The sequence below is a fragment of the Octopus sinensis genome, linkage group LG13, assembly GCF_006345805.1.
Source record: "Octopus sinensis linkage group LG13, ASM634580v1, whole genome shotgun sequence".
NCBI lineage: Eukaryota > Metazoa > Mollusca > Cephalopoda > Octopoda > Octopodidae > Octopus > Octopus sinensis.
The window spans coordinates 27404976-27427475 of NC_043009.1; the positions used below are offsets into that span (position 1 = coordinate 27404976).

Genomic DNA, 22500 nt, shown 5'->3' on the forward strand with positions numbered 1-22500 from the left:
ACCAGTAAACTTATGAAAGGCCATCCTAAAACAAACCACCATCTTTATCTGTTCACTTCAGAAATTCTTACTCACCACCAAAAGAAAGAAAAAACATTGAATAACTCATGCAGAAAAATTAGCAGTAGCACCATTATTCCTCATTAGCCCAAAATACTGTGTTGCACAGACTGTTCATCATTATCATAAAGATAGACGAACAATGTATGTTGCACCCTTCCTCCATTTGAGGTCTTTTCGTTTACTCTCCACCCCAACATCCACTGGGCATCTCCCCATCATCACCACCACCACCACCACCACCACCACCAGTACACTTGGGCATACAATAAATGATTAAATAAATAGATAAGTTGGATACCTGATAAAATACATGCAACATGTCTGGATCACCACAGCATATCCCACCTCCATGCAGAGGTGGGGGCACACACATACACACACACAAACACACACACACACACAAGCACACACACACTCTGATGTGGTGTCCTCATAAGGGTTGGAGGCCAAAGTTAGTATATCAAGAGAATAATAGACATGTGGGTCTCATCTTACTACTACTACTACAACAACAACTACTACTACTACTACTAATATAGTAACTTGTTAATTTTTAAAAAATTTTATTTTATTTTTTTTCTATGTAATACAGAAAACAGCATCATCAACAAGAGAAGGAGTTGTGGAAAGAGTACAAATGACAGTGAGTCAAGCTAATTCATTACCATTTGATTAATAATATGATTATAATTAATGATGATGACTGGTACATTTCTATAAGCCATTAATTGTTCTGTTTGCTATCTCTCTCTCTCTATGTATCTATCTACCCTCTCTCTCTGTTTTCTCTTCTAATTCCATATTTTACCATTTTTGAGAATACTGCATGATACTAGTAATACATTAGCATTAAGGGCTCAATTCCTGATCCCCTGCCCCATAAATAATTGTGTTTTGTGTCTCATCAGCAGAAACTAACATTGGTTTCAAATTGTGGCACAAGGCCAGCAATTTTATGGGAGTGGGTAAGTCAATTACACCAACCCCAGTGTGCAACTGGTACTTGTTTTATCGGCTCTAAAAGGATGAAAGGCAAAGTTGACCTTGGCAGAATTTGAACTCAGAACGTAAAGACAGAGAGAATGCTGCTAAGCATTTTGCCCAACATGTTAATGATTCTGTCAGCTCGTCACCTTAGAAGAAATTGTTATTACTTTCATTATTGTAACCATTGTTCTTGGTGAGACAGCAAGCTTTCTATGAATCATATGTAAAGCACAGTTTCATTATCTCTCTCTTCTCTCTCTCTCTCTCTCTCTCTCTTAATCTTTGTAAGCCTAGTACTTATTCTATCAATACCTTTTGCCAAACTGCTAAGTTACGGAGATGTAAACACACAAGCATCAGTTGTCAAGCGATATTGGGGGACAAACAAAGACACGCAAACATATACATATATACAATGGGCTTCTTTCAGTTTGAGGCCTACCAAATCCACTCACAAGGCTTTGGCTGACTCAAGGCTATAGTAGAAGACACATGCCCAAGGTGCCATGCAGTGGGAAGGAACCCGGAACCATGTGGCTGGTAAGCAAGCTACTTACCACACGGCCACTCCTGCACCTATATATATATATATATATATATATATATATATACCTTAAAAAGCTATAAATTTTCACTATTTTCTATTTGGTTTCATTGAAGACTTGGAGAAAATTCAAAAGATAAGAAAACCTTATCCTTGAAAAGCAGCAAATTGGTTGAACATCAGACAAAATGCTTTATTGCATTTATTTTGGCTCTTTGTATTCTGAGCTCAAACTTGTCAATGTTAACTTTGCTTTTTATCCTCCTGGGGTCAATTAAATAAGTAGAAATCTAAGGCGACAGATTTGCAGAATTGTTAGAACATTCCACAAAAAATATTCTTCACCATTTGTTCTGGGTCTTTGTATTCTGAGTGCTGAGGCAGGTAAGGTGAACTTGTGGACAAAATAGTATTTTGTAAAAGAAAAAACCCAAAACAAAGCAACAGAAAATCACCGCTGTATTCTTCCATAAAAATTCCTTGAAATTACCAAGAGTTTTTTGAGAACTATTGCACAGAAAAGGAAATAGTAAATTGGAAGAAATCATTACCATCTTGATGTAACAGACTCTGTAAGTGAGCATCTAGGAAAGGAAGAATTCTTTATAAAATACTATTTCATTATATGTATAATTTATTTATATAATGTTTAAGCCAACATTAGAAGTAAATAAAGAGAGAGAGCTGAATAATGATCAGAAAACCTCTGATAGCATCAGAAAACCTCTAATGGCAAAGTCATTAACCATTTTGTTGCCATATTTCTGATGAAATACATTGCCTTGGTTTCAATCAGTTTTTTAAATTTTGAAGAATTTCATAAAATAACTTAGCAATTATTAAGTTAGTGTTTGGAACAATTTATACAATAGCATGGCATTTTCATAGAAGGTTTAAATTTAGATCACAATAAAACAGAGAAGGGTGGTCTCAACTGGATTGGTTAGGATAAGGGGATATATATAACAATTATATGGACATAAATGCATGAATGTACTTATAGAAATGAGTGATTATATATTCACCTATACATATATCATATTAAGTCCTGGTAGGGTACAAAGGAAGGGTATTTGCAGAGAAGCACTCTGTTGGGTTCCAGAAATTACATGAATTTTCCCTTTGGATTTTTGCATAAATTGGCATTGCAAGCAGAGTTGGTCCAGAAATAATTGTAACGAATCAGTTGTGTTAAAGAATTTCTTTTGTCTTTTTATTATTTGGTTTATTCATTCATACATACATACATATATATATGTGTGTGTGTGCATGTGCATGTGTGTGTGTGCATGTGTCTTCTATTTTTTAATCATTATAAATCTTGCACTGAGGATGAAGCCAGTTTTCAACAAAGATACAAGGCTCCATATTTGGGATGTAGTTAACAGAGGCAAATTCACATATTTGTATGTATGTATGTATGTATGTATGTATGTATATATGTATATATGTATGTAAGTATGTATATATGTATGTATATATGTATATATGTATATATATATGTAATATGTATATATGTATGTATGTATGTATGTATGTATGTACGTATTTATGAATGTATGTACGTATGTATGTATGTAAGTATGTATATATGTATGTATGTATTTATGAATGTATGTATGTATGTAGGTATGAATGTATGTATGTGCTGATTGTGAGCAAATATGTGACAGTGATCTTGTGATTATCTTCAAATCTGTGTGTGCTGGTGCTTTGAGATTACAATTTAAATAAATGCACCAGTCTGCAGGTATGTTGGTACACTGATGCCAGTGTTAATGTTCAGTTATGACTGCATAAGTAATTATGTGTTCCGAAGTGTGTGTACTTATGAATGTGCTATTTTTGTTGTTTCTTGGCTGCATATTTCTACAGAGCTTGTATATATATATATATTATAACAGCCCTCTGTTGATTGCAGCAATGAGGGTTCCAGTTGATCCAGTCAATGGAACAGCCTGCTCACGAAAATAACGTACAAGTGGCTGAGCACTCTACAGTAATTTTTAACGTAATTCTACAGCACTCTTAACGTAATTCTCAGGGAGATTCAGCGAGACACAGAATATGACAAGCTCACCCTTTGAAATACAGATACTACTCATTTTTGCCATTTGAGTGGACTGGAGCAATGTGAAGTGAAGTTTCTTGCTCAAGGACACAAGGCATCACCATGGATTGAACACACAGTCTTACAACTGTGAGTTGAGTACCCTAACCACTAAGCCATGTGCCTTTACTTATATATAATATAACTCTTATAACAACAAAAATTATATATTTAAATACATCAGACAACAGATACATCAGGTAGGAAATATATATAAATGCATATATATATATATATATATATATATATATATATATATATATATATGTATGTATATATATATGTATGTATAAATATATATATATATAGCTATGTGTACATGTGTGTGTATGTGTATGTGTTTGTATGCATACATATATATATGTGTACATATATATGTGTGTGTGTCTCTCTATATATATGTATGTATATATATATATATATATATATATATATATATATATATATGAAACATAATAATTAAATATCAATTGAGCTTCAAATAAACAGAGATGTGAAATCGATATTAACTGGACAATTATAATGAATATTACACAAATAAACAAGAACCACATAATTTAATTACATTAGTAGCCAATATTTGTATAAATATACATTTGTATTTGTTTGGTTTTTGATACAGACTTACAGGAAATAAATATAGATTCAGTCGTGCACCAGATCACACCTACACTTGATAAGGACTGGAGAATTTGTAGATTAGTGATAAATAATGAGAAGATATCCTGAAACTTAATTAAATATTATATTTCCATCTGCATAAGATTGGACTTCAATATAGTGTGGAAATTAGAGCTGAATGATTAGAAATAACATTGTGCCAGTATATTATTATTATTATTTGCCAAGATCGAATAATAATACCCTTTTGGGGTCGATTAGATAAGTACCAGTTATGCAATGGGGTCGATGTAATCACCTTAATTCCTTCCCCCAAATTTGAGGCCTTGTGCTTCCAGTAGAAAGGATTATTATTATCATTATTATTATTATTATTATTATTATTATTATTATTATTATTATCATTATTATCATTATTATTATTATTATTATCATTCTTCTTCTTCTTCTTATTGCTATTATTATTATTATTATTGTTGTTATTTTTATTATTATTATTATTTGAAAAGAAAAGTGAGGGTGGAGAGGGAAGTACTGTCTCTCAGAGAATTTGTCAAACAGTGGGGGTGGCGGCAAAAATAGTGAGGGTGGAGGGACCTGTTCTAATTATGCATGAGTAAATTGGGGAACAACCGTTGGGTAAGGATTTGTGCACTCTTTCACTGAAAACTGATGGCTTTTTACCTAAATTATAAATAATTATTTAGATCATTCCTAAACAGATCCTTCAATGGTGCCTCTAGGCTATTCTGGTGCTCCATACGTAGTGCTAACATGCCAATAGTTTTCACTTCTACATTTTCCTTCAGTATATCTATGCATGTTAGTGTAGAATGCAGTGCTATCATAAGGAGAGAAAACACTGGGCAGTTGTCCCTTTGTCCCCATGTGTCAAGAGGGTATATGCTAATATATATGGTTTGTTTGTGTAGGGTACTAAATATTTTGTTTTGCCCAGAGGCCTGTAACACTGTTGAAAGAGCCTTGGTGGCATGACTTTTCCTTTGCTGCCCACATATTCTTTTCTACTCTAGGCACAAAGCCCCAAATTTTTGGTGAGGGGGGGGGGGGCAAGTGATTTAATTGACCCCGGTATGCAACTGGTACTTAATTTATCGACCCTGAAAGAATAAAAGGCAAAGTTGACCTCAGCAGAATTTGAACTCAGAATGTAAAGACAGACGAAATACAACTAAGCATTTCGTCCAGTGAGCTAATGTTTCTTATTTCTTTATTGCCCACAAGGTACTAAACATAGAGGGGACAAACAAGGACAGAGAAAGGGATTAAGTCGATTATATCGACCCCAGTGCTTAACTGGTACTTAATTTATTGACACCGAAAGGATGAAAGGCAAAGTTGACCGTAGCGGAATTTGAACTCAGAACATAAAGACAGATGAAATACCACTAAGCATTTCGTCCAGTGTGCTAACGATACTGCCAGCTCACCACCTTCTTTTCTGCCCACATATTGCTTCCCATAGTACCAGCAGGCCTTCTGGGACCTCCTGGTGTCTCTAACACTGACTAGTAACCTTCACTCTTTTAACTACTACCTTCTCACTCAACCCTGACAATCCCCTTTATACAAATGTTTATTGCTAACATGCTTCTTCTGATTGATGTTGAGTATAGCATGTAGTTCCCTGGTGTAGCATCAGAGCTGGTGCCATGCACACACTAGTAACATCAGGTAATCCCTATGGATGCTAAAATCATCTGGCACCACACAAATTCTGAATAGTTTGGATAAAATTCCTTAATCTGACTAAAAACATCAATTTATAAGGAGAATGAGAAAGCAAAGAAAAAGAAAAAGAAAAACTATATAGTAAATGTTTGTTTACTCTTAAGTATCCTATTTCTTTACTACCCACAGAGAGGACAAACCAGGTCAGACAAACGGATTAAGTCGATTATATCGACCCCAGTGCGTAACTGGTACTTATCTAATTGACCCCGGTAATGGTAGATGAAATATCGCTAAGCATTTCGCCCGGCGTGCTAATGTTTCTGTCAACTCATCCATAGTGCCAATGAAGAATTGTGGTTGTCTAGGCAATGGTTTGGCAATAGCAAAGTGGATCATCACTAACTGAACTATTGTTTATTAAATATTACATGGAATTGCTTCTGGTTATATTCACAAAACAGTCATAGTTAAGAGGTGGTGCACTTTGTCAGACAAACCAAGAGAGCTGGATGTTCTAGTGTTGGTCCTGTGTGGTGGTACCCATCCAGAGACTTCTACAGAGTCCTGCATTCGCATATATATATAATAATGGACTCTACTGTTGTATAGAAGAAACTGAGCATGATAGGTTGAGGGTGTACAATGTTCCACACACACACACACTAAACAATAAATGTAAATAATGAATCAGGCTATTTTATTTTGCTCAGTCACTTCTTTCTTTCATTCTTAAAATTCCACACATCACAGATGACATTGTAACAATATTTCTTAACGTTCTTCACATTGTATTTACCAAACATTGTTATATAAAGTCAAAAATTAAAAGAAAAATAAAAGAAAAAAAAACACATAGAAATGAACAAATAATGTAAAAATCAAATTGAATGACGTCATTTGTTAGATAAACAAGTGTCTGTTTGATTTTATTTGCTTGTGTGTCTTCTATTAGTTCAGATCAATATTGAACTAGTTATCTTGTTAAAATGAGATCAATACGCAAATTAATAGATTTTTTTTTCTGGCTTGGTCTGCTCACACACTACAATACACCAAAATCTATTTGTTAGTAATTTTGTCATGGACACTTAACTACAAAGGAGGTCTTTACAACGAACATTCTGATTTTTTATTTATATTTTACGTTTTGATTTTAAATCAATTTTATTTCATGTTTATGAAAAAGTCATTTTTTTTCACAATGAATTTTTTTTTATGAGCCATTTTATGTTCAATATTAATTAAATAAGGAAAGACATTGCATTGACCTTGAGCGAAGCAGTTTACTCTATTAGTCATTGTCTGTTAAATTATTACTGAAATGTTTTAGATGCAAGCATTGCTGTGTGATTAAGAAGTTAATTTCTAACCACAAGCTTTAGGTTTCAATTCCACTATATGGCACCTTGGGCAAACAACTTCTGCTCCAGTTCTGGGCCAACAAATTCATTGTAAGAGAATTTAGTCAATGGAAACTATGCAGAAGCCTGGCATATATATATATTCCTATATATGTGTGTATGTGTTTGTTTCTCACCTGTTGACAATCGATGTAGGTTTGCTTATGTCCCTGTAACTTAGTGGCTTAGTAAAAAGAGATGAGTAGAATAAGTAGGAGACTTAAAAACTAAGTACCAGGTTTGATTTCTTTAGCTAAATCCTACACAGTAGTGCTCCAGCATGACTGCCGTTCAATGACTGAATAAAAGAATAATCCAATTTACTCAATATTTAATGTATTCTGAAATAAATGCTAGATTGAGCATGATCGATGCCAGTGCTGGCTGACTGGTCTTGTGCCAGTGGCACATAAAAAGCATCATTCGAGCATGGTCGTTGCCAGTGCCACCTAACTGTCCCTCGTACCAGTGGCACATAAAAAACACCCACTACACTCATTATCATCATCATTATTATTATTATTATTATTATTATTATTATTATTATTATTATTATTATTATCATTATTATTCAGGTCTTGGGCATATGGTGTTGTGGTTAAGAGCACGGGCTACTAACCCCAAGATTCTGAGTTTGATTCTAAGCAGTGACCTGAATAATAATAATAATAATAATAATAATAATAATAATAATAATAATAATAATAATAACCACAACATTGAAAAATACCTTAGGAATGAGAACCCACGTTTGAAATTTCCCCAAGACACCTGATGAAGGCTGGAGGGTATATCAGACAAAACGTTGTGTTAACAACAAACAAGATGAGGAGAAATAGCTATCAAATGTAAATAACGTACATAATTCCTCATCTCTTAAATATAGAACTGCAAAATTTTCTCTGATTCTAATTGCACAGAACAAACGACAGAGGATCAGTAATTGGAAAAATGTCGACAAAAATTAATAACGTTAGTAGTGATTGAGTTAGTTTGTTAGTAGAAATATTAATCAGACATGATCAATATATCACAACACAGCCAGAAGCTGCTGCTGCTGCTGGAAAGTTCAATCAACAAATAATACATTCCAACAATTAAAACAATTAAAAGCTGTTAAAGTCATTATTTACACTTAGATATCGGTTAATAGCTTTTCTTGTTAATCATTAACACCAAAACACGAGGGGGCCACTAGGTTAATAATTAATATTTTTCATCGTCGTCATCATCATTGTTGTTATTATTATCATTAGCCTCCTCCCCCTCCTCTTCCATCTCATCATCATCATCATTATCATTATCATCATTCTCCTCACCATTGTCAACATCATTATCATCATCGTCGTGATCATCATTGTTATCACTGTCATCGATGTTGTCATCATTGTCATCATCAACATCATCATCATTGTGGTGTGTATATGTGTGTGTGTGTGTGCTTGTGTATCTAATACAAACCATTTGCATTTCTTCCTGGACATCAACTAAACTATTTATTCAAAATATTTCATTATCACCAATTAATCATATAAACCTTCAGTTTTATTTCTTAATAAATTTTCTCATTATTTCTGAAATCTTTCAAATGTTTTTGCTTTATTTTAATTTTTTTTTTGCTTATTTGAATTAATTTTTTTTCTACTTTTTACTTAATTTTGCTTAATTGAACCCTTTCATATCTATCTAATTTGCTTATTACAAAAAAAAGAAGTTTAATTTTCTCCTCTAATTATCAACTTCATTAAATATACCACATGGCCAACTCCATCAAGTGTGTCATTTAGTTTCAAAGGAAAATAATTATGAAAATTAATGTTTCTTGTGTTGCTTCATTAAAGAAAAAATCTATATTTCAAACGACTGTAATTATATTTATTCTTCATTTAAATTTTTCAAAGATCAATACTATCACTGATTATTTTCCATAACCATTTTAACTTTAATACATGAAAAATTTCTCATCTGTAAATTTGAAATAAAAAAAAAAAAATTCCTGTATCTCATTTTCTTTCACTGTATTTTCCAGTATACAAACCAAATTTTTTGTGACCAAAATTTGCAGTCAAAAATGGTAGGTCGACTTATACATCAAGAAGACTTCAGGGGTCCAAGAAATTCCATGGGAAACGCAGCAGGGTTTGGAAAGATTGTGAACACCATTTGAATGTTTACACTTCATGTTTACACTAAACATTATGTTGATCTGTATACCAGAAAATATTTGTAGTTTCTTTAAAATTAATAACAACTGTTTAAATTCTAAATTGGGGTTGTTATTTAAAAACAAATTAAAGAATAAACAAGTTTAAGAACACTTATTGATGTGGGACTCAATACTAGGAGTAGAATCAAATCTATTATTGTAAAATTTGTATTGACTGAGATATGTTTTGCTGACAGATTATTCAATCATGTTACAAAATGAAATAAAATCTGAGAGATATAATGAAAATACTTTTTATAAATTCCCTAAAATATACATTTCAATCATAGATGCTATTTTAAATATTCTCATAATATTATATATACCCATACACATGCATATATGTATGTATATATCACACTATGCATTGTATTATATCTTTCAATGAAGAATTAAATTATGCTTATTTTGGTCTTACAAGAGCAGAAGCAACATTGTTGCTGAAAGATAGGCTAAATATACTCTAACCATATTATTTATATGATAGTGGTTACAAAAAAAAAACCTTGAGGTCATAAGCATTTGTAAAAGAATTAGTAGCCATAAGAAACCTCAGATATTAGATTACTTAATATCCATATTTATTTTTTTAATTTCCAACTTCAATGTCAAAAAACAGAAAAAAGAAGTAGCTATTCATTTCTTCAAATTAATCCTTAAAGCATAATTTTTAAGACACATGCACTTTCCATTACAACCATGCATTCGTTAGTACTACTGACACTCTGGAAGCAGTTGTTGGTTAGTACATCCACAATTGGTTAGTTTACAAAGTTCAAAGCTCCTGCATTACTAAATTGTCATTACTAATTATTTTAATTATACAGTTTTTTCTAAATATCTAATTCTTCATCCAGATCATTTCTTAAGTGATTCAGTAATGAGAATTAAATTCAGAGTAATTAATTATTTGAATTGTTACCACTGTTTAGTTTATGATTACACTAACAATTTTTTCTGAATATTAAATTCTTTATCCAACCCTATATTATTTATTTATTTATTGTATTAATTTGGTTATTTTACTGTAACATCAGGGTCAGAACTAGGAATAGGTATATTCAAGTGAAAAAGAAAAAAAAAAAGATGAAATATGATACCGATTTTTTTGCACAAAAGTTGGGGTCACATTATATTTGAGATTGTTCTGTATTTGATTCCCCAAGGTAATTTTATTGCATAATTGATTTCAAATTTTGGTACAAGGCCAGCAATTTCGTGGGAGTAGGTAAGTCAATTACATGGACCCCCACCCTCAGAGTTCACCTGGTACATATCTTATTGGACCCAAAAGGATGAAAGACAAGCCATCCTCGGCAGAATTTAAAGTCAGAATGTGAAGATGAACGAAATGCCACTAAGCATTTTGCCTGGTATGCTAACGATTCTGCCAGCTTGCCATCTTATTACATGATAATTAAAAATTGGATAATGCATGATGGGCTTAAAACTTCAAACTCTATCATCATTTCTTTAAGAATTTCACAATTGATCTTAAAATCATTTATCAGCACATAATTTACTCTATCCATATATTTAATTGTACAAAACACACAACGTAGTCAAATTTGTTTCCATAATCTCTTCGATATTATTAGTTATTTTGGGTGAGGGCGCGTGGCTTAGTGGCTAGGGCATTCGGCTCATGATCGTAAGGTTGTGAGTTCGATTCCCGGCGACGCGTTGTGTCCTTGAGCAAGACACTTTATTTCACGTTGCTCCAGTCCACTCAGCTGGCAAAAATGAGTTGTACTTGTATTTCAAAGGGTCAGCCTTGTCACTCTCTGTGTCACGCTGATTATCCCCGAGAACTACGTTAAGGGTACACGTGTCTGTGGAATGCTCAGCCATTTGCACGTTAATTTCACGAGCAAGCTGTTCCGTTGATCGTATCAGCTGGGACCCTCGTTGTCGTAACCGGCGGAGTCTTTAAATTAGTTATTTTATTGCGAAGTTATCATTTTTTAATACTAAACTAAACCGCATTATGTTAATTTAAACTAATATTATTGAACAGCTGGTCTGCAGTAGTTTATAATAATGATAGCTAAAACAGTTTAGGATGAGAAAGAAAAGACAAAAACATCAAAACCAGAATACAACGAAATAAATTTTACACCTTTACATAAAACCAGAAGTGACTGTCTAAATTCTTGTAAAAATTTCTCTATTATCATCCCTATTACTTTTTTGAAATGCTATAATTATTTGCATTTTTTATTCTTTATAGCAATCTTCCTCACATAAGTATTACATTAAGTTATCTTATAGAGATTATAATATGAAATTGCTGTTGTATGATAGTTTCTTTACTTGTGCATTTATACTGCAAATTATGAGCATCAGTTTTATCTCAGGAAAATATAGAAGTTACAACAGTATCAAACCAAGTGTTAACAGTTTTGAAAGTAAATTGCTTGATCCCAACCCTATATTTTAGGGCTCAAATTTTATCCCTTTCATTATATTTTAATTCTTTTAAAGTCTGGTAGTCTAGTTGTCAATAATTCTGATTATGGAATAAATTCTTGACTGCAAAGAGGAGGTGTAATCTAATATTTTGGAAAGAACTTTTTGACACAGAGAGAAACAATGGAGAAAGATGGCAGTTCACTTCTTGTTTTGCTTATAGGGAGGAAAAGTGCCAAATTAATTAACTGTCAGTATACTGAATTAAAATTTTGTGAAGATCAACTATACCTTTCAATCTTTTTGTGGTTTTGATGGAAAAGTACCAGTTCAGGACAGAGAATTGTCCTGTTTGTTCACTGGATGAGATGCCTTACCGTGTCTCTCCTGTTTTTATTTTTGTATTTTGTATTTTATATTCAGACTGCAGTTCCTTTGGTAGCACCAATATGAAGCTGTATTAGCATTGCCTTTTCCTTGGATATTATTATTGGCATGGAGAGAAGAGGCAATCACTAGCAAGGCTAGTCCTCCACAAATAAAACCTGTGCTCAATTTTACCATGTTGCAAAGTAACCTTCCAGGTGCAGAAACTTATGTTCAGTGATGACTAAATGGGGCTCTAGATACAGAATATGTATAGATTCCAAATTATATATATGTGTGTATATATATATATAAAAGCACCCACTACACTCTTGGAGTGGTTGGCATTAAGAAGGGCATCCAGCTGTAGACACTTTGCCAGATCAGATTGAACCTGGTGCAGCCTTCTGGCTCACCAGTCCTCAGTCAAACTGTCCAACCCATGCCAGTATGGAAAGCAGACGTTAAACGACAACGACGATGATGATGATGATGATGATGATGATATATATATGTAATTATATATAAAATCATATCATCACCAGTTGTAGTCATGGGTTGGATGGTTCAACAAAAGCTGACAAATTAGAGGACTGCATCAAGCTCCAAAGTCTGGTTTGGCATGGTTTCCATGGCTGGATGGCCCTCCTAATGTCAAATGCTTTATAGTGTGTACTGGGTGTTTTGTACATGGAACTGGTACAGGTGAAGCCACCAAGTAACTTACAAGACAAGAACGCCACTCAACTGAAGTGGGGAAGCAGCATTGAAAGGGATAATTTTATGCCACATGATGAGAGAAGTGAAAGTATGATAGAGGAAAGGAACGGGTGCCTTGCTGTAGGGTGTCTACATGGATACTCCAGTTGGAAGAGAAAGACAATGGTGGTGAAGATGTATCAGGGTGTTTACCCTTGAGTTAGAGAAAGATGAACAAAAGAAGAGTAGTGTGGGTGGGTAAGTAAGTTTGATATATAGGACACATCAAACTGTTTTCACAGAAGCACGCAAATATTTAAATATGAAAACCCACATCAGTTAAAAGAGCAAGAAGGAAAATGTTATTTGATGTATTTGAGAAAAATAAAAGACATGAATTAAATTAAATAGAGGATGAAGTTAAGAAATTAATAAACTGAAGTTAATATACCGTGCTGTTATTGTATAAGTAATTTTTAGTGATTCAAAAACAGCTAACAGATATAAGGTACCAACAGCAACTACAAACACAACACACTGTCATTAATTCATTATTATTGTCACTTAATGTATCTGTCAATATTATCAAACTTTAATTAGAGTATTTACAGCTCTAGGAGTTAATTAATTGATTGGCTAATCATTATTATTTGTTTTCTGCTACCAGCATGATATGAAGCACTTATTTCATTTAAAGAATATGTAAACGAGACAAATTTTGGTTAATTATTAGTCTATAGACATTTTTTATATCTATGTTTTTAAAAAGCCAAAAGGTAAAATGAAAAACTGGTTTTAAAGAAAATAAGACAAGTTATAAATATAAGGTTTTGCTTAATAATTGCAGCAGCCAGTATTGCTCTTCTAAAAAAAAAAAGTAAATAAAAAGGTTTCTGTTATTGACCATTTTTGTTTACTGGTCTTAAAACATGCAATCACTTACCAAATATATGCAATTTGAGACTAGATATAATGCTGGTACATCACTGCAGAAACAAAACATTTGGGAAATCAAATTCTAGATCACACAAACAAAAGACTTAAGAAGGAATAAATATAAATTTAAATAAATGTCAAATTAATTTAAAAACTTTCGAGAGAATGTGAAATAATTCTTTGCTTGGAACATTGGCTTTTGGAACACATCACATAAAGCTACAAATAATTAACTATAAAAACTGGATTGGAAAAACTGTTTCGGATAGAAAAACTCAAAGACAACTTTGGCGTTTCCACCCAAAGAGGTTTTACAACCTAATATATGCTTGTTATTTATAGCTTTATGTTCCAAAAAAGAATTATATTTTAATTGATTTATAGTTTATATTAAAATCATTGAAAATTTGATTGCAATAATAATAATTCTTTAATGTTTTAACATGATTGAGTTGGAACTGATAAAGAAAAGAATAAAACTCATGCCGAATTTAAAATATGCAGGTAGGAATCGAATATTTTTAAAGATGCTTTTCAATATATGTGCTAAAGTAATTCTTTGATATACAAAAAGTTTAAATAAATTTTGAAATAAAACATGAAGTTGGCAATCTTGTATATCCATACGTATACAGATATTCACATAATCACATAGATAATTATTTTTAGGAATCAATACATATATCCACGCATATATAATATGTATGTGTGTGTGTATGTGCATGCAGTTGTGTATGTATGTGTGTGTGTGCATATCAGAAGACGCATATCAGTGCAAAAGTGCAACACATTACAGAATATCAACAATGATGGATACATTTAACATGTGAGACATACAAATATTTATGGATGAATAATGAATACAACATAACGATGTGAAACACATACGCACAGCAACACACACAAACGTACAAATGCACAGCAATACACACACAAATGCACACACACACACACAAATGTTTTAATGATTAACAATGATTAACAATGTGTCTAGCAATGAAACAAGTAGACCTCAACATCATTGAATGAAAAAGAAGCAATATATTTAATAGCGAAAAGAAACTCTCAAGAGAACTGAAGAGCAGAAGGTCTTTAGAGAAGAAACCCTCTTCCTCAGGCAAATGTTTCAGCCCTTAACTTCTTAAACTCTTAAGGGCTAGTGCACATCCAGGTCATGGCTCCTGGGTGCCCTTCTGCTAAGACTTTCTAGCCACTTGGATATCAGAGACTTATGCCTTTAAATGATATGGAAATTTGATCTAGTTGTCACTCCTCTCTGTTGCCTCTGCTTTCAGACTTGTATTTGAATAAGAAATAATGTGGAACCCTCACACATGGCACATGGTGTTCCCAGCAAGCTATGGATACCAAGTTATATGATATCCAATTGTTAATTAACATACCACCATTCTTCAAACATGGTGGTAATGGATTCACGCAACAGTTGATGAACAGTGGCATTAAATATTGATCATAGATAGGAATTCAGATAACTTGCCATTCCTGGATTTGCAGGGAATTCCAAGTGCTGTATGTGAGTGTTCCATGTTAGTATAATATATTAGATTATATTAAATATATATATATATATATATATATATATATATGAGTGTGATTGTTGCCAGTGCTGTCTGATTGGCTACTGTGCTAGTGGCATGTAAAAAGCACCATTCAAACATGGTCGATGCCAGTACTGCCTGACTAGCCCTCGTGCCGGTGGCACCCACTACACTCTCGGAGTGGATGGCACTAGGGAAGGCATCCAGCTGTCGAAACCTTGCCAGATCAGATTGGGGTCTGGTGCAGCCATCTAGCTTGCCAGTCCTCAGTCAAACCATCCAACCCATGCCAGCATGGAAAGGAAACGTTAAACGATGATGATGATGATGATGATGATGATGATATATATTATATATGTGTGTATATATATTGATATATATATATATATATATATATAAGAGAAAAGTTAATAGCTTATTAGTGAAGACCTAATGATGCAAATTATCCCTATTGAGTTGAAAGCTTATTTAATTTTTTAAATGATTTCAGTCTTACTGAACTGATATACAGAACACTAGTTAAAAATAAAGCAAGTTTTTATGATTAGGTTTTCTGTATCTCTTCTAATTATTTCATTAAATGTTAAGGCAATGAATGTAGTATGCATTTAAATAAGATAAAGTAATTCATTTTGACCTCTTAGATGGGGAGGGAAATAAAAAACCTTGTCTAAATTGTTAGTGACACTCAAGTAAAATGGGTTATAATTTTAGTATCCTTTTCTTTCTTTTTTGCCCATGTTCAGTCCACTGAGGGACAAAGGCCTCTGCATGTTCTCTCTATCCTGTCACAGTCAAATGTAGAGACTGTGAATTTGAGCTTGAGATCATATTAGTTTGATGAGCCTACTCTGCCACTCTGGATCAACATGGCTAGGCTGAGAGATGCAGTTTTTATACTTATACACAGAGGTAGTTAAGTTGATAACAGGTAATTATTTTATCGACTTTGAAAGGCTGAGAGGCAAAGTCAGCCTCAGCAGAATTTGAACTCAGAATGTAAGAACAGACAAAATACCACTAAACACTTCACCTGGCATGCTAACGATTCTGCCAGCTCACTGCCTTAATTTCACTATATCAAGAATTAATCAATCCATCTATTTTTGTAACCATGTGTAAGTCAAGGGAGGTTCTTTAGGCTTATCCTCCAGATGATCCCTTCAGAACCAGCCATCAGTAAATGTTTCAGCTGGATACCCAAGGGAGACTAACTGAGATTGTGGATATTATCGAAAATTCTCACTCTTACTTTACCCCTAAGATCCTTAGTGAATACAAATAGCTGAAATGGGGTTGCTTCAAAGGGTCACTGGAATAACACTACTCGATAGGGTGTATACTTTGAAGATCAAGCAGGCACTCCAGGCCAAGCCTATACTTCTTTGCATTGAGAGGTCACAGCTCTAGTACCATTGGCATGTAGTTAAATATCTGAGGAATGAATCACAAGACAGATTTTATTGGTTAAAATATGTTGAACTTTACATACAAGTTTTTTTTAATGTAGTGAATATTGTCATATAGGGTCTATAGATTTTACCATCTGTCTCATTCTGATATCCTTACACCAAAGCTGATCACTATATTTTACAATGCACAAGGTAGATTAATAACCAATGTAATCAGACAATAAATACATGAAAAACAACACCTACACAATCATACAGTCTGCAAGTCACATACAACACCATAATCCATAAACAACAACAGCACAGTCATACAGTCCATATATGTAGATATATAAATATATGATACAACATTCATTTATACCTAATATTTTAACCCCACATCTATTTGAAATATACCAACATTAATATCTCCTTTGCTGATAAATAAGTTCTGTGCATTCCACCAATCAGTTGTAGAAAAATTTTAATTTGGAAAATATAAGTTTGACTGCCATTATGAAAACTAAACTGATATTTTGGGCAGCATCTTTCTTCTTGACTAGTGATAACCTTTGTCTTCTGAATCTGTAGAATTTTTTTAACCATTGTTCCACACCACAGAAGTATGCCTCATAGAACTTACACATTACTGCAAGTTTTTGAAACAAAATAAAAAGAATACAAGTATATTTAGGAAACCTGTGTTCCTCAATGCATCCCACTTGTGCATGTAATGCGTATTTCATTGCACCAAATGGCAGCATATGCACCCATCTCTGTTTTAAAACAATTCTAAGACTTGTTATGTATATATATTTATAAAGCTTTTAAAAGCTGATGGTGTGCTGGAATAATGTTTAACATTGTATTCATTGTGTCAGGGAGTGTAAGATGTGGAATATTGCTTGTTCTAACAGCAGCAAATATACTTAGGATTTATTATTAATGTACTTTACACATTATTCCACCAAATTTCTCATTAGAAATGCATTTTATAACAGAATATATAAGTTTATCTGATTAGTTCAGCAACTCCTGTTTGTGATTGTTGTACTCAAAGCTTCCAGCTCTGCAGAGAGTTCAAGCCATCAATAACATTGTCATCATTGATCTCAACATTAGCATTCCAGAACAGAATGTTTAACTACTTCAACTTAATTACAAAACTATCTCAATTATGTACATATGCCTTATTAATTAAACACCATCATTCTTAGTTGTTGTTTAATGTCAAAACAACTCAAGCAGATCAGGGGCATAATCAAAATCAACAGTTCCTGAACACCCTGTCTTTTGTTTATGGCTGTAATATAAGTGAGATTTAGCTGCTATTTCTTATAAGTCAAGCAAACTACATTGGCACTCTCCCACCTTTGGTTTGAATTTGTCTAAATACAGCCATAAAGTATCTTAATTTTCAGATTTTGTAAAAACTCACCAGTGAAGTAAATTTAATTCTTAATTGACACAACTTCGCAAACATTGCTTTATTTCTTAAACTCATTACTAAACTATTTCAGTAAACATGAATGAAAACCACAACTTCCCCCCACCCTTCATCATGATGACTAAACTCATTGCTAAACAATCATCAAATCACCAAGACACTAAGATATATTATAAATATTCATTTGAAAACCTTCAATTTCTATAAAACAGCTTTTTAAGTAACCCAGGCAAATTTCCAATCTAGGAAACATTTATTCATCACTTTGATAGGTGTGTAGCTCTTGGTAACTCTGTTTCTTTTGTATTTTGAATATCTTTAACATCTGCCTATCAGGTGGAAAAAACGATTGTCTCCTTAACCTTACACCTGAGAATACTTTTACAGCACAAGAGCCAAAAATGGCTTTAGACACAACTATCACCGAAACATGCTAGGCTGGTCTTCCTCCTCACCTTTGTTTTCATATTTTTTTTTAAAGTTCTGTGAAGAAATAAAGTAAACAAACACTTAATTATTATATTTTTAATGATTGCGACCAATTAACAACACATTACACAACACACACATACACACATGTATATATATATATCCATGTATATGTATGTATATATATATATATATATACACACTCACAAACATACAGACACACAAAATATATGTATATATATATATATATATATATATATATATATAATATGTATACACACACACACATAACACTGACACTATAGATTATTATTACCAAAAAGAATATTCAAACATGCACATACATACACATACAGACACACACACACACACACACACACGTATTTCTGTATGCGTCTTCATGTATAAGTCAATAAGTACAAACAGTAAAGACACATGTATGTTTATTAACATGGTTGCGTGTATGGAAATATGTGTTGACAAGTATGAACAGTGTGGACAGATGCATATGTGTTTATGTTGTTGCATGTGTATATCTTTCATATATTGACTGTGATAATGTAATAAAACATTGTCTTTCCATTTAAATCAATGCATATATATATATATATATATATGCACACACACACATGTATATATATAGATATATATAAAAGAGCAAAAGAATATATATATATATATATATATATATATATATATATATATATACCAAATATATACGTTTTCATTATTATTTTGCCATTTACTTAATCATCGGTATATTATTGTTATTTTAATTTTAATATTTCTATTATATGTAATTTTCTAGATGGTGTAATTTAATTACACAGTTATTTGTCCTTTGTTATTAGATAGATATATTTCATAACTAACTGTATAAACTCTAAGCTGATGGTTGTCACTCTGTCAGCATAAAACCAAGTAAATAATTCCACTGACTGGCTCCTGTGCCGGTGGCATGTAAAAAGCACCATTTGAGCATGATTGTTGCCAGCATCGCCTTACTGGCACATGTGCTAGTGGCATGTAAGAAAAAGCATTCGAGTGTGGTTGTTGCCAGTACCACCAGACTGGCTCCCGTGCAGGTGGCATATAAAAACACCTTTGAGTGTGGTCGTTGCCAGTGTCGCCTGACTGGCCCTTGTACCGGTGGCATGTAAAAGCACCCATTACACTCTTGGAGTGGTTGGCGTTAGGAAGGGTATCTAGCAGTAGGAACATTACCAGATCAGATTGGAGCCTTCTAGCTCGCTAGTCCTCAGTCAAACCGTCAAACCCATGTCAGCATAGAAAGCGGACATTAAACAATAATGGTGATGATGCTGATGAGGATATGCAATTCCATGGTTTACAATTCTAAGAAAAACTTTTCCAAGATCAACATTACTATGTTCTGCATCTACAATTTATTCAGCATAAAGATGAAGCAGAAACAACTAATTCCCTAAAGGAAACTTTGTTATTTTCAAGCTGTCTTTCATCTGTAAATAGATGTAAATATAAATAAAGGAGGTATTGACAGCAAGATATGTAATATTCAAAGTGAACCGATTCCTTAAACGGTAAATTTATCCCTTCAACAAATTGTAAATACATTTTATGAGAACATGACCATTGTTGAAAGCAAAGGAATATTTGAGAAATATAAAAGCTAGATTTTTATGACCATGGAAAAATAAAATGTGTGAAGAAGATAATATTTATCTTTACAACTCATATTTAAGATTTAAAAACAATATCATTCAACAGAAATATCTACTGTTTTGTATGTTTGGCTTGGAACAATATCATGTTTCAATCCATTTTGAAAAATCTTAAAACATCAGAATTATTCATTTAAGCATGTTATTATTCTTTGAACTCAACATAAAGAACTATTAAGAAATTGTGGAAAATCGTTACTGAAAGACCCAAATTAGAATATGATCCATGTTTATATAAATATATGTGTGTGTATTTGTGTATCTGTATTATACATATATAATGTATATATATTACACACACACACATATGCTGAAGCTTCAAAGTTATTGTCATCAGTATTATTGATAAAGAATAATAAATATGTTCTCTACAAAAAGTATTGAGTGATTCTTTAGTTTAATGTGAAACTGTTCTAATAATTTCCTATAAAAGCAAACGTTTATCTATATATATATATATATATATATGTGTGTATGTATGTATGTATGTATGTATTTCTCTCCCCCTTTCTCTCTCTCTCTCTCTATATATATATATATATATATGTAGTATGTATGTATGTATGTATGTATGTATGTATGTATGTATGTCACTCTATGGATAATTTTTCTACAAACCCAAAAGATTCAATTCATAGAAGACTTCCAGATATTATTCATACAGCAGAAAGAGTACTGAAAGGCTTCTGTGTCCTTAGTACTGAATAACAACCTCACACACACACACACTCACGCATGCACGCACACACACATCCGCCCTCTCCTTCCATATTCAAGAGGATTTATGCTTATTTGATAAAATCATGCAACGTAAAGATTTTACATTTTAAGAGCACTAGTTAAGCTAGCTTAGGTGAAAGAATAGGATGAAAATAAAGGGAGAACATGATGAAGAGGATGAGAGATAGGCAGATAAGCATAAGAGTATGAGAACATGGATTCAATGAAGATGTATGTAGCTGCATAGTCAAAAACTGGTGACAGACTGTTAGATGAATGACCAAATCACAGATGAATGGAGTATGATTATGGCAGATAAATTGGTGAATACATTAAGGGTTTATTTGTTTGCTTGCTTTCTGTCTGATTTTCCATGCTAGTATGGGTTGGAGGAATTCTTATCGATCTATCTATCTATCTATATGTATGTATGTATGTATGTATGTATGTATGTATGTATGTATGTATGTATGTATGTATGTATGTATGTATGTATGTATGTATGTCTGTCTGTCTATCTATCTATCTATCTATCTATCTGTCTGCCTCTCTACTTACCTACCTACCAACCTACCTACTTACATACATACATACATACCTACATACATACCTACTTACCTACCTACCTAACTACCTACCTACCTACCTACCTATCTACCTACCTACCTACCTACCTATCTACCTACTAATCTACCTACCTACTTATCTATCTATTTATCTTTCTGTCTGTCTCTCTCTATCTATCTATTTATCTATCTATCTTCCTCTCACTTTGTGTGTGTATGCATATGTATGTATGTATGTATGTATGTATGTATGTATGTATGTATGTATGTATGTATGTATGCATGTACGTACATATATACATACATATGTATGTATAGAAGTGTGTATGTATGTATGTATGTATGTATTGCTAGCAGGGACACAATATTTCATTTGACAACCATAATATATAAGCATTCAAGTATATTAAATTTTATAAATCAATACAGCATTGACCTATAAACATTTGATACACTTGAATGTATATCACAGTGGCACAACTTAATATTGTGTCCCTGCCAGTGATTAACATGTACATAGCAGTTGCCAGGGATGTGTTTAACACACAAAATTAGTCTATCCAATTGTGGTACCCTCTTATATTTGGTGGCTCTTTAAGCAATTAGTTCACGAATAGTTAATGGGTTCATTGCATCGTTTACATTGACA

General features: G+C 32.8%; 1 protein-coding gene across 10 annotated transcripts in view; it reads right to left on the bottom strand.

Annotated features, from left to right (window-relative positions):
- The window catches only part of LOC115218437 (protocadherin-11 X-linked), a 457497-nt gene that overhangs the window by 908 nt on the left and 434089 nt on the right, over positions 1–22500 (bottom strand). For 7 of the 10 annotated variants that reach the window (XM_036508279.1, XM_036508273.1, XM_036508278.1 and 4 more), the window contains one exon: positions 2146–2178. The exons of 1 other annotated variant lie outside the window; for it this stretch is intronic. In XM_036508279.1, coding sequence (XP_036364172.1) covers positions 2146–2178 — 33 coding nt within the window. Of the gene's footprint in view, positions 1–2145; positions 2179–14043; positions 14087–18893; positions 18917–22500 lie in introns of those variants that run through there. 2 more of the 10 variants (XM_036508276.1, XM_036508277.1) reach the window with 2 other exon arrangements.